This window comes from Crinia signifera, chromosome 2 (genome assembly GCF_055691185.1).
Source record: "Crinia signifera chromosome 2, ASM5569118v1, whole genome shotgun sequence".
Classification (NCBI taxonomy): domain Eukaryota; kingdom Metazoa; phylum Chordata; class Amphibia; order Anura; family Myobatrachidae; genus Crinia; species Crinia signifera.
In genome coordinates, this window is record NC_139218.1 from 2647614 (window position 1) to 2662667 (window position 15054).

At 53.1% G+C, this 15054-nt stretch overlaps 1 protein-coding gene across 1 annotated transcript in view; it reads right to left on the reverse strand.

The window, feature by feature from the left end:
* Positions 1-862: 862 nt before the first annotated feature.
* POGLUT1 (protein O-glucosyltransferase 1) overlaps positions 863-15054 on the reverse strand; it is a 40219-nt gene continuing 26027 nt past the window's right edge. The window contains exons 4-11 of the mRNA XM_083171447.1: positions 13192-13327; positions 10120-10241; positions 9979-10038; positions 9798-9897; positions 6638-6696; positions 2229-2396; positions 2011-2067; positions 863-1785 (exon numbers count right to left, since the gene is read on the reverse strand). Of these exons, the coding sequence (XP_083027573.1) occupies positions 1629-1785; positions 2011-2067; positions 2229-2396; positions 6638-6696; positions 9798-9897; positions 9979-10038; positions 10120-10241; positions 13192-13327 (859 nt within the window). The 3' untranslated portion in view covers positions 863-1628. The remainder of the gene's footprint in view (positions 1786-2010; positions 2068-2228; positions 2397-6637; positions 6697-9797; positions 9898-9978; positions 10039-10119; positions 10242-13191; positions 13328-15054) is intronic.

Here is a 15054-nt window from a genome sequence, read left to right on the forward strand (position 1 = left end):
GACAATTTTGACACCTACTTCTGAACTGATGCTGATTTTAGTTCTACCAGCTATACCCCTATTTATACTGTATTTTTCAACACACCCTGTACGTTACGACAGCCTCCCTCACACTCCGGCCCCGCTCACAATCAGGGGACAGCCTCCCTCACACTCCAGCCCTGCTCACAATCAGGAGACAGCCTCTCTCTCACACTCTGGCCCCGCTTACAATCAGGGGACAGCCTCTCTCACACTCCGGCCCCGCTCACAATCAGGGGACAGCCTCCCTCACACTCCGGCCCCGCTCACAATCAGGGGAGAATGTCTCTCACAATCAGGGGACAGCATCTCTCACACTCCGGCCTGGCTCACAATCAGGGGCTAGCCTCCCTCACACTCCGGCCCTGCTCACAATCAGGAGACAGCCTCTCTCTCACACTCCGGCCCCGCTTACAATCAGGGGACAGCCTCTCTCACACTCCGGCCCCGCTCACAATCAGGGGACAGCCTCTCTCACACTCCGGCCCTGCTCACAATCAGGAGACAGCCTCTCTCACACTCCGGCCCCGCTCACAATCAGGGGACAGCCTCTCTGACACTCCGGCTCCGCTCACAATCAGGAGACAGCCTCTCTCACACTCCGGCCCCGCTCACAATCAGGGGACAGCCTCTCTGACACTCCGGCTCCGCTCACAATCAGGAGACAGCCTCTCTCACACTCCGGCTCCGCTCACAATCAGGAGACAGCCTCTCTCACACTCCGGCCCCGCTCACAATCAGGAGACAGCCTCTCTCACACTCCGGCCCCGCTCACAATCAGGAGACAGCGTCTCTCACACTCCGGCCCCAGAGGTGCAATATAAAGTATAATAATCACACATACGTAAGAAAATTTTAATGTACAAAGTTTCCCAGGATTGGAGAGCCCAGGTGTGGCACTGGGTGAGATTTTCAGTCTCCATAATGTAAAACTGTCCACTGAGTAACTGTAGGATAAAGGTTTCGGTTGTGCGCGGTGTGGTACTGACACAATGCCAACTACAGAGGAAGAGGAGCGTGAGTTCATGCCAACATTAGTGTTTTACTTTAAGCTGGCTGCAGAGGATAACCGTACCCTGGTATAGAAGAAAGGGAGGGGTATATGCTGGCGTAAGGGCGAGTGCCTCCAGTTACTCCATCACTGTACCACCTGTGCTGATGCCCAGCAAGTGTAACGGCAGCACACAAGTCACAGCGGGTACTATCCAGCCATCAGTCTACCAGGGAACACACACAGATGCTTTATAGATGGAGGCTTCAATTAGTCTGTCCTAATTCTGTCATCTACTAGTCAGGACTGCCTGCCGGTGTCTCACTTACTGCCAGACAATGTCCTCATCTCATGGACACTGCGTGTGTTGGGGTGTCCTCATCTCATGGACACTGTGCTGGAAGTGCCCACATCGCAGGTGTTGGGGTGTCTTCCTCCTTTAGACCTCATGTTTGTCTGGAGTATTCTCCGCTCACCATGGGGACTCAGTAGACGTTAGGGACCGGGAGATATCAGCACGAAGACACATTGCCTGCTGATTACTAATATCGTCCTCGTCAGTCTTTCCCTGGCTTTGGACTCCCATCTGGCAGATGCCTATTCCCATGGTGCAATGTCAGAGCTCACTGTGACCAGTTGTAGACGTCACCTCCCGATAGTCCTTCCGACGTCGGACACGGTAAGAGAGTAGCTGCGAGTACTCTGTGAGGAGAGATCTCCAGTAATTGGAGACATCCTCCATCCGGAGGTGCTGAGCGATGAACTGTTGCCCCCTGGTGACATAAGGAACCAGGTTATGGTGGATAATAGAGCAGAGGTATTAGGATGTTGGGACATTACGGTTGATGCATTAGTATGTGGGGGTAAGAAGGGGTCACAGATGAAGAAGTATCACAAACTGCACCCCGATGAAACACCCTCCTGCTACATGTTTGTGGGTGCAGCTTCTGATCCTGGGGTACACAATGGCCATTTATCAGGGCGAGAGTAAGTCATACCTTTCTGCAATTTTCTTTGCTTCCTCGTCGTGCGCCTTCACAAACTGCAGCAGTTCCCTAATCACAACACAGCAATTAGTACAAAACTATAACTGGAGGGCGCAACACCCAGGCGGGGTAAAGACAAACGGAAAAAAGAAAAGCAGAGCAAAATATGTGTAGGGCGCACGAGCCAGGGGGGAGGGCCACAGCGCGCGCAAGCCAGGAATAGACATTACCGCAGGTCTGTCAGGTCCTGGCTAACTGGAATATAGTGCACCCATGGTTCCAGCCGATGATAGAAGAATTCCTGCCAGTCATCCCCAACATGGAACACCAGCGACCCACACAGGAACAAGTGCTTCAACCGAAAACTGGCAGCCACCCCCCGGAAATTAAACAGGTACCTGAAAATAGGAGAGAGACTTTGTGAGTGGTATTGGGAAGAGTGGAGATTGGTGAAGGGAATCACAAGGGTAAGAGAAAATTGAGGGAGGGAATGAGAGAGACGGAGAGGCGGGAAAGGAGAAAGAACGTAAGATGCAGAGGGGAAGGGAGAGAGACAGAGGGGAAAAAAAGACAAAAGGAGGCGTTAGAAGAGATAGAATGACAGGAAGGGGAGACACAGAAGAGAGACACACACAGGGGAGGGGCGGAGAGACAGAGGGGCAGAGAGACAGGGGGAGGGGCGGAGAGAGACACGGGGGAGGGGCGGAGAGAGAGAGACAGTGGGGAGGGGCGGAGAGAGACACAGGGGGGGGCAGAGAGAGACACAGGGGGGGGGCAGAGAGAGACACGGGGGGGGCAGAGAGAGACACAGGGGGGGGCAGAGAGAGACACAGGGGGGGGCAGAGAGAGACACAGGGGGGGGCAGAGAGAGACACAGGGGGGGGGGCAGAGAGACAGAGGGCAGGGCGGAGAGAGACAGGGTGGAGAAAGACAGGGCGGAGAGAGACACAGGGGGGAGGGGCGGAGAGAGACACAGGGGGGAGGGGCGGAGAGAGACACAGGGGGGAGGGGCGGAGAGAGACACAGGGGAGGGGGCGGAGAGAGACACAGGGGAGGGGGCGGAGAGAGACAGGGGGGAGGGGCGGAGAGAGACAGGGGGGAGGGGCGAGACACGGGGGAGGGGGGGAGAGAGACACAGGGGAGGGGGGAGAGAGACACAGGGGAGGGGCGAAGAGAGACACAGGGGAGGGGCATCGGGGGAGGATAGAGAGACACAGTCATATGCAATACAACTGTGTACACGGATATTCGGAGAGACACAGGGGGGAGGGGCGGAGAGAGACACAGGGGGAGGGGCGGAGAGAGACACAGGGGGGAGGGGCGGAGAGACACAGGGGGGAGGGGCGGAGAGACACACAGGGGGGAGGGGCGGAGAGAGACACAGGGGGGAGGGGTGGAGAGACACAGGGGGGAGGGGCGGAGAGACAGCGGGGAGGGGCAGAGAGAGACAGCGGGGAGGGGCAGAGAAAGAGACAGCGGGGAGGGGCAGAGAGACAAGGGGGAGGGGCGGAGAGAGACACAGGGGGGAGGGGCGGAGAGAGACACAGGGGGGAGGGGCGGAGAGAGACACAGGGGGGAGGGGCGGAGAGAGACACAGGGGGGAGGGGCGGAGAGAGACACAGGGGGGAGGGGCGGAGAGAGACACAGGGGGGAGGGGCGGAGAGAGACACAGGGGGGAGGGGCGGAGAGAGACACAGGGGGGAGGGGCGGAGAGAGACACAGGGGGGAGGGGCGGAGAGAGACACAGGGGGGAGGGGCGGAGAGAGACACAGGGGGGAGGGGCGGAGAGAGACACAGGGGGGAGGGGCGGAGAGAGACACAGGGGGGAGGGGCGGAGAGAGACACAGGGGGGAGGGGCGGAGAGAGACACAGGGGGGAGGGGAGGAGAGAGACACAGGGGGGAGGGGAGGAGAGAGACACAGGGGGGAGGGGAGGAGAGAGACTGAGGAGAGAGACACAGGGGGGAGGGGCAGAGAGAGACAGCGGGGAGGTGCAGAGAGACAGGGCAGAGAGAGACAGGGGGGAGGGGCAGAGAGAGACAGGGGGGAGGGGCAGAGACAGGGGGAGGGGCGGAGAGAGACAGGGGGGAGGGGCAGAGAGAGACATGGGGCGGGGCAGAGAGAGACAGGGGGGAGGGGCAGAGAGAGACAGGGGGGAAGGGCAGAGAGAGACAGGTGTGAGGGGCAGAGAGACAAGGGGGAGGGGCGGAGAGAGACACAGGGGGGAGGGGCGGAGAGAGACACAGGGGGGAGGGGCGGAGAGAGACACAGGGGGGAGGGGCAGAGAGACACAGGGGGGAGGGGCGGAGAGAGACAGCGGGGAGGGGCAGAGAGAGACAGCGGGGAGGGGCAGAGAGAGACAGCGGGGAGGGGCAGAGAGACAGGGAAGAGAGAGACAGGGGGGAGGGGCGGAGAGAGACAGGGGGGAGGGGCAGAGACAGGGGGGAGGGGCAGAGACAGGGGGGAGGGGCAGAGAGAGACAGGGGAGGGGCAGAGAGAGACACGGGGCGGGGCAGAGAGAGACAGGGGGGCGGGGCGGAGAGAGACAGGGGGGAGGGGCGGAGAGAGACACAGGGGGGAGGGGCGGAGAGAGACACAGGGGGGAGGGGCGGAGAGAGACACAGGGGGGAGGGGCGGAGAGAGACACAGGGGGGAGGGGCGGAGAGAGACACAGGGGGGAGGGGCGGAGAGAGACACAGGGGGGAGGGGAGGAGAGAGACACAGGGGGGAGGGGAGGAGAGAGACACAGGGGGGAGGGGCAGAGAGAGACACAGGGGAGGGGCGGAGAGAGACAGGGGGAGGTGCGGAGAGAGACAGGGGGAGGGGCGGAGAGAGACACGGGGCGGGGCGAGACACGGGGGAAGGAGGGGGGAGAGAGACACGGGGGAGGGGCGGAGAGAGACACAGGGGAGGGGCATCGGGGGAGGATAGCGAGACACAGTCATATGCAATACAACTGTGTACACGGATATTCGGCATTTACTACGCTGAACATACGCCTATTCGTATTCATGGCACATTCGTATTTCCGAATAGGAACGTATACACCATCAGCAGAATACGAGTAGGAATCACCAACATTCCAATGATGATTCCTAATTTACTTCCAAGTACTCAAATCCACTGCTCATTTACCACAGCTCACCGCTGATCTGCAGAAAGTGCAACATGAGCTGGACCAATTAGAGAACAGAACAAGAAATTACTTTACAGTGATTGGCTTGCCTGAATCTTTAAAGGGTCCCTCATTAGATCCTTCCAGAATTATTAAAAGATCAGACCTTGTTGTTGCATTGCCTGGGCAAATGTAGATCAGCGCATCATGAAAATCTGCGCCCCGAGCGGTTATCTTCCGGTGGTTAAATGCCCTCCATAAGGACGGGAACTGGACAGTTTTATGGTTCTACAAAAAGTGGGGTTCCTTAACTAAAACTTTGGGTACTTATGTATTATCTGGACTCCCATGTTAAATGCACCCCATTTTTTCATACCCCTACTATCCAACTACACATGGAGTTGATTTTATATAGTGTGGCGAGCGCAGCGAGCCACCGTGCCCGAAGCGTGGTGAGCGCAGCGAGCCCCGCAAGGGGACGCGGTCTCATAAGAAAAACGGGAGTCCAGATATTACATAAGTACCAAACTTTGGATTTGCAATTACACCAAATCCTCCAAATAAAACACAATGGTAATAGGTGGTCTAACACTGTTCTGTGACTGATCTTCTATACAATGACATGGGAACCTTAGGAGTTACCCGTACGGAGGATGATAGCGATATATATATTTTACAGTGATGTATAAATTACATTGTGATGCTTATTTTGATTTATATTTACATGACTTTTTGCCTCTTATATAATATTCCTTGTGGAGAGTCACTGCTTAGAACACGTCACAGTATATAAGGGATGACTATTGGAACCCTGATTATTATTTTGTGATATTGAATAGATTTAGTTTATCCCCTTGCTAGGGCTAGATGTGTCCCAGATAAGCATCTAACCAATGACCATTGCGTTATTACTCGTTTGTAATTTTTATTGAAATACCAAATAAAATTTATATGAAAAAAAAAATGGCATGGGGTCCCCTATGTCATTTGTCCCATGAGTTTTTTAAAACCAGGGCAGACTGAGCCCTGGGCTGGTTATGGCCAGGGGGGGAGGAAGGGGGGGGGGGGGGATGCTGTAATTTCCATATATTTATTTATTTTTCCACTGCAGCCGGGGCGGATCCCACTGACGGGGCGGATCCCACTGACGGGGCGGATCCCACTGACGGGGCGGATCCCTGCAGGTTGCCGACTTGTATTTGTATTGAGCAGCCGTATATACAGCCGCTAATACAAATACGTCCGCCTTCGCCATTGGGTGAATACGAATCCGTGAATACGGAAGATTCCGGTCATATGAATTCGTACCCGGCATCAGTCGTGATTTAGGACCTTGGGTAAATTTCCCTCCATACTGTGGAATATGAGGAGTAAGATGGACAAACACAGGGAGATACTGACAAGGAATGAAGAACGTGTATAGGGCTGGTACAGGGAAGAGAGGATGAGTTACCATCAGGTATGGGACAGGTCTGACAGAAGGATGGAGCAGGGAGGTGGAAGAGAGGACAGGAAGGGGCCGTACTTGAATGCACAGTGATCCACTAATGGAACTTCCTTTGCTGGTGGCTGACCAAGCGTGTCCTGTAACAGAGAAAGAGCATTGTGTGAGTCCTTGTAGGTCACATCTGGGGGCTCCTGGTGCACAGTGCACGGCTGCCATTAACTTACCATCAGTGTCACTAACATACATCTGCCACTGACTTACCATCAGTGTCACTTACATACATCTGCCACTGACTTACCATCAGTGTCACTAACATACATCTGCCACTGACTTACCATCAGTGTCACTTACATACATCTGCCACTGACTTACCATCAGTGTCACTAACATACATCTGCCACTAACTTACCATCAGTGTCACTAACATACATCTGCCACTGACTTACCATCAGTGTCACTTACATACATCTGCCACTGACTTACCATCAGTGTCACTAACATACATCTGCCACTAACTTACCATCAGTGTCACTTACATACATCTGCCACTGACTTACCATCAGTGTCACTAACATACATCTGCCACTAACTTACCATCAGTGTCACTAACATACATCTGCCACTAACTTACCATCAGTGTCACTAACATACATCTGCCACTAACTTACCATCAGTGTCACTTACATACATCTGCCACTGACTTACCATCAGTGTCACTAACATACATCTGCCACTGACTTACCATCAGTGTCACTAACATACATCTGCCACTGACTTACCATCAGTGTCACTAACATACATCTGCCACTGACTTACCATCAGTGTCACTAACATACATCTGCCACTGACTTACCATCAGTGTCACTTACATACATCTGCCACTGACTTACCATCAGCATTACCAATACACATCCACCACTAACTTACCATCAGTGTCACTAACATACATCTGCCACTGACTTACCATCAGTGTCACTAACATACATCTGCCACTGACTTACCATCAGTGTCACTAACATACATCTGCCACTAACTTACCATCAGTGTCACTTACATACATCTGCCACTGACTTACCATCAGTGTCACTTACATACATCTGCCACTGACTTACCATCAGCGTCACCAACGTACATCTGCCACTAACTTACCATAAGTGTCATTAAGGTACATCTGCCAACTTACCATCAGTGTCACCAACGTACATCCGCCACCAACTTACCATCAGCGTCACCAATGTACATCCGCCACTAACTTACCATCAGTGTCACTTACATACATCCGCCAGTAACTTACCATCAGTGTCACTAACGTACATCCGCCACTAACTTACCATCAGTGTCACCAACGTACATCCGCCACTAACTTACCATCAGTGTCACTTACATACATCCGCCACTAACTTACCATCAGTGTCACCAACGTACATCCGCCACTAACTTACCATCAGCATCACTAACTTACCATCAGCGTCACAAACATACATCTGCCACTAACTTACCATCAGTGTCACTTACATACATCCGCCACTAACTTACCATCAGTGTCACCAACGTACATCCGCCACTAACTTACCATCAGCATCACTAACTTACCATCAGCGTCACCAACGTACATCCGCCACCAACTTACCATCAGCATCACCAATGTACATCCGCCACTAACCTACCATCAGTGTCACTAACGTACATCCGCCACTAACTTACCATCAGTGTCACCAACCTACATCCGCCACTAACTTACCATCAGTGTCACCAACGTACATCCGCCACTAACTTACCATCAGCATCACTAACTTACCATCAGCGTCACAAACATACATCTGCCACTAACTTACCATCAGTGTCACTTACATACATCCGCCACTGACTTACCATCAGTGTCACTTACATACATCCGCCACTAACTTACCATCAGTGTCACCAACGTACATCCGCCACCAACTTACCATCAGCGTCACCAATGTACATCCGCCACTAACTTACCATCAGTGTCACTTACATACATCCGCCAGTAACTTATCAGTGTCACTAACGTACATCCGCCACTAACTTACCATCAGTGTCACCAACGTACATCCGCCACTAACTTACCATCAGTGTCACTTACATACATCCGCCACTAACTTACCATCAGTGTCACCAACGTACATCCGCCACTAACTTACCATCAGCATCACTAACTTACCATCAGCGTCACAAACATACATCTGCCACTAACTTACCATCAGTGTCACTTACATACATCCGCCACTAACTTACCATCAGCATAACTAACTTACCATCAGCGTCACAAACATACATCTGCCACTAACTTACCATCAGTGTCACCAACGTACATCCGCCACCAACTTACCATCAGCATCACCAATGTACATCCGCCACTAACCTACCATCAGTGTCACTTACATACATCCGCCAGTAACTTACCATCAGTGTCACTAACGTACATCCGCCACTAACTTACCATCAGTGTCACCAACCTACATCCGCCACTAACTTACCATCAGTGTCACTTACATACATCCGCCACTAACTTACCATCAGTGTCACCAACGTACATCCGCCACTAACTTACCATCAGCATCACTAACTTACCATCAGCGTCACAAACATACATCTGCCACTAACTTACCATCAGTGTCACTTACATACATCCGCCACTAAATTACCATCAGTGTCACTTACATACATCCGCCACTAACTTACCATCAGTGTCACCAACGTACATCCTCCACTAACTTACCATCAGTGTCACCAACGTACATCCGCCACTAACTTACCATCAGTGTCACTTACATACATCCGCCACTAACTTACCATCAGTGTCCATCGTACATCTGCCAAAAACTTACCATCAGCGTCACTAACGTCCATCCATCACTAACTTATCAGTGTCCATCCGCCACTAATTTACCATCAGCGTCACCAACGTACATCTGCCACTAACTTACCATAAGTGTCATTAAGGTACATCTGCCACTAACATACTAACAGCATCAATACTTTACATCTGTCACTAATGTCCATCTGCCACTAACTTACCATCAGCGTCACTAACGTACATCTGCCACTAACTTACCATCAGCGTCACTAACTTACATCTGCCACTAACTTACATCTGCCACTAACTTACATCTGCCACTAACTTACCATCAGCATCACTAACATACATCTGCCACTAACATACTATCAGCTCATGTCCTTGTCCTATCATATATCTAGATTGTCCCCTCCTTACCTTCTCTGACCTCCACGCTTGGTTCTTGGTGTATTGAGCATCCACCAGATCTGGGCTCTCTCGGGACAGTAGTATCAGGGGGTCTCGCTCAGGGCTGGTCCTAGGACAGGAGGAAGAGGAGAGCATCCTAGAAAGAGGTAGAGAGGACAGAGGCATGAGCCAATGGCCTCCTCCCGCTTACCTGGACCCTCGGAAATATCCTTTAGGGATTTTCTTCTCCCAGGGCCAGATATCTGCAGCCCTAAAAATAACAGAGACCGTGTCACCGAACTGAGAGAAAGTGCCCCTGACCATAGCCCATATACATGACAGTCACACGCACTTCTGCAGGTCCTCTCTCATCAGGTCCCAGCGTCCTAGTCCTGTAGGGTATATTGGCCATACTGCAGGTCCTCCCTCCCAAAAGGTCCACGCAGGGTACATGATGTCCTTATAATCTGCAGTCTGGACACAGAGCAGAGCATATGTTAGTCATACAGGAGTGACCATGATCCCAGGGGTACGGCCGCATCTGGCTGGAAGGCAGGACATGTATTTGCAAGCCCACCAGCACTCCACACCCCCTCTCACAGCGCTCTACAGCCCCCTTCCACAGAACTACAGCTCTCCCATCCCACGACCGGCAGATCAATCCCCCGACTAGTGTCATCCTCAGCACTCATGATTCACCCTGTCATCATTACACTCCATATGGACCTCATCATCTTCAGCACAGCACCCCCTCAACTCTAACTCTTGTCTTGCCCTTTTTTTGGCACTGCACCTCCTCAAAGCATGTCCTCAGTTCTCACCCTGCTGAGAAACTATACATGCCAGCATGCCTTGCCATAGTTTTAGCATTCCCTAATACCTCCCGGTCTACGCACACATACACCATGCCTCGTCCTCCTGGTCTACGCACACACACACCATGCCTCGTCCTCCTGGTCTACGCACACACACACCATGCCTCGTCCTCCTGGTCTACGCACACACACACACCATGCCTCGTCCTCCTGGTCTATGCACGCACACACACACCATGCCTCGTCCTCCTGGTCTACGCACACACACACCATGCCTCGTCCTCCTGGTCTACGCACACACACACCATGCCTCGTCCTCCTGGTCTACGCACACACACACACCATGCCTCGTCCTCCTGGTCTATGCACGCACACACACACCATGCCTCGTCCTCCTGGTCTACGCACACACACACCATGCCTCGTCCTCCTGGTCTACGCACACACACACCATGCCTCGTCCTCCTGGTCTACGCACACACACACCATGCCTCGTCCTCCTGGTCTACGCACGCACACACACACACCATGCCTCGTCCTCCTGGTCTACGCACACACACACCATGCCTCGTCCTCCTGGTCTACGCACACACACACCATGCCTCGTCCTCCTGGTCTACGCACGCACACACACACCATGCCTCGTCCTCCTGGTCTACGCACACACACACCATGCCTCGTCCTCCTGGTCTACGCACACACACACCATGCCTCGTCCTCCTTGTCTACGCACACATACACCATGCCTCGTCCTCCTGGTCTACGCACACACACACACACACCATGCCTCGTCCTCCTGGTCTACGCACACACACACCATGCCTCGTCCTCCTGGTCTACGCACGCACACACCATGCCTCGTCCTCCTGGTCTACGCACACACACACCATGCCTCGTCCTCCTGGTCTACGCACACACACACCATGCCTCGTCCTCCTTGTCTACGCACACATACACCATGCCTCGTCCTCCTGGTCTACGCACACACACCCCCTCCCCTCCTGATTGGCCGCTAGGCGGCCAATGGAATCATTCTGAGGAGAGGCGCGGAAGATGAAACATCTATGCTCTGCGCCTCTCCAGTCCGTGAGCGGGTACCAGCCGGGAGCAGCGCGTCTGCCGGAGAAGATGCCGAGGTCGTCGCCGGGGACCAGGTGAGTAGGATTTCCTTCCTTAAGTACCCCTTTTTGACTACTTCGGATCCTGGACCCCGGAGACATCAGCCCTGGAGCCCAGGACCCCGGACCAGCCCCGGAACCAGGACCAAGGCCCCGAAACCGGACTCTTCTGCCCTGGAGCCCAGGACCAGCCCCGGAACCAGGATCAAGGCCCGGAACCTGACTCTTCTGCCCTGGAGCCCGGACCCAGGGACCGACCTACGGGCTCAAGGTAGGTAAGTATCAGTATGTGTGTGTTATGTATGTATTAAACTTTTATTTTTCAGGGTGTCAGTGTGTTTTATTTAATTGTTTTTTGTACTGTAGAACTACAAGTGCCAGCGGGCCCTTTAATGCCCCGCATGCTGGGACTTAAGGTTCTCCAAGTCCCAGCATGCGGGGTAGGCTTGCTGGGACTCATAGTTCTACAGTAGAAAACAATAGTTTATATTCTTTTTTTTACACTTTCCATCAGCCCGATGCCCACCGCCCAGGGGCATCGGGGACAGCCCCGGACTTTCAGCATGGGCTGGTAAGTCCTGGAGGGGGGGACCCCTTCATTGGGGGGGTCCCCACTTCCCCAGGACCCCTGCCCATGCTGACCAGCCACGGGGATAATGCTTTGGCCGCGGGACCTTATATAATAAGTGTCCCCCGGCTGTGGCATTACCCTGCTGGCTGGATGGGTCTGGTGCTGGTTCTTAAAATACGGGGGACCCCTAGTCATTTTGTCCCCCGTATTTTGTGAACCAGCGCTGGACCTTGAGCCTGGTGCTGGTTTCATTAAATCAAAGGAACATTATTTGTTTGTCCCTCTGATTTTATGATACCAGCACCGGATTTTTGATCCCGGGGCTGGTTATGCTTAGGAGGGGGGACCGCACGCAGTTTTTTTCCCTTTCTTTTGTTTTAACTATTTTTTTACAACAGAACCATGCACAGATCTCAATGATCTGTGCATGTTTCTGATAAAATCGCCAGACAGAACCTGGTCTATTTTTTTTGCGATTTTTAGTAACCTAGTAAAAATGCGAGTTCTATCCTTTTTAATGGGAAAACATCTGGATGCGATTTTTAGTCTAACTAAAAATCGCACCTTTAAAAAATGCGATTTTTGCCGCAAATCGCACCCTATAAAATATGCGATTTTCGGGAAATGCCCGAAAACGGCATATTTTGCGGAAAGAAAAAAAAAAAAAAAAAATCGCAAAAAAACCCCGCCTCCCATTACATTTCGCCCTCCTGGTCTACACACACCACACCTCGCCTCATCCTCCTGCTCTACACACCTCACCTCATCCTCCTGGTCTACACACACCACACCTCGCCTCATCCTCGTGGTCTACACATCATACCTCACCTCCTACTCCTGGTCTACACACCATCTCCACCACCCAATTCCTCTCATCCTCTCAGACACCCTCAGCTTGCTGCACTCTCCCAGATTCTCACCTTGCTGAAGGAGAAGACTGGAATGACTGGTGTCATCCACTGAGGAACCTGAGGATAATCTCGCACATTTATCAAGATCTCCATATCTGGTAAGTCTGGTAGAAGCTGAAGCAGGAAGTGCTCCACCCCGCTGCATCTGTGGAGATGTAACACATGAATCAGGTCAGTCTGTAAATAACGACACTGGGTACAAGTGCAGCTCAGATATTCTCTCCTGTAGGCTCTGGCATGTACTAATACATTACAGTGCATCTCTCTGCACCACCTCTCCTGACACTGTCTCTCAGGAACGTCCGGCTGTGGTGTGTACTTACACATCACAGCGCGTAGCTGCATCTCTCTGCACCACCTCTCCTGACACTGTCACTCAGGAACGTCCGGCTGTGGTGTGTACTTACACATCACAGCGCGTACCAGCATCTCTCTGCACCACCTCTCCTGACGCTGTCACTCAGGAACGTCCGGCTGTGGTGTGTACTTACACATCACAGCGCGTACCAGCATCTCTCTGCACCACCTCTCCTGACACTGTCACTCAGGAACGTCCGGCTGTGGTGTGTACTTTCACATCACAGCGCGTACCAGCATCTCTCTGCACCACCTCTCCAGACGCTGTCACTCAGGAACGTCCGGCTGTGGTGTGTACTTACACATCACAGCGCGTACCTGCATCTCTTTGCACCACCTCTCCTGACGCTGTCACTCAGGAATGGCGGCTGTGGTGTGTACTTACACATCACAGCGCAGACCTGCAACTCAGTGCACCACCTCTCCTGACGCTGTCACTCAGGAACGTCCGGCTGTGGTGTGTACTTACACATCACAGCGCGTACCAGCATCTCTCTGCACCACCTCTCCTGACGCTGTCACTCAGGAATGGCGGCTGTGGTGTGTACTTACACATCACAGCGCGTACCTGCATCTCTCTGCGCCACCTCTCCTGACGCTGTCACTCAGGAACGTCCGGCTGTGGTGTGTACTTACACATCACAGCGCGTACCAGCATCTCTCTGCACCACCTCTCCTGACGCTGTCACTCAGGAACGTCCGGCTGTGGTGTGTACTTACACATCACAGCGCGTACCAGCATCTCTCTGCACCACCTCTCCTGACGCTGTTACTCAGGAATGGCGGCTGTGGTGTGTACTTACACATCACAGCGCGTACCAGCATCTCTCTGCACCACCTCTCCTGACGCTGTCACTCAGGAACGTCCGGCTGTGGTGTGTACTTACACATCACAGCGCGTACCAGCATCTCTCTGCACCACCTCTCCTGACACTGTCACTCAGGAACGTCCGGCTGTGGGGTGTACTTACACATCACAGCGCGTACCTGCATCTCTCTGCACCACCTCTCCTGACGCTGTCACTCAGGAACGTCCGGCTGTGGTGTGTACTTATACATCACAGCGCGTACCTGCATCTCTCTGCACCACCTCTGCTGACGCTGTTACTCAGGAACGTCCAGCTGTGGTGTGTACTTATACATCACAGCACGCACCTGCATCTCTCTGCACCACCTCTCCTGACGCTGTCACTCAGGAACGTCCGGCTGTGGTGTGTACTTATACATCACAGCGCGTACCTGCATCTCTCTGCACCACCTCTGCTGACGCTGTTACTCAGGAACGTCCAGCTGTGGTGTGTACTTATACATCACAGCACGCACCTGCATCTCTCTGCACCACCTCTCCTGACGCTGTTACTCAGGAATGGCGGCTGTGGTGTGTACTTACACATCACAGCGCGTACCTGCATCTCTCTGCACCACCTCTCCTGACGCTGTCACTCAGGAACGTCCGGCTGTGGTGTGTACTTACACATCACAGCGCGTACCAGCATCTCTCTGCACCACCTCTCC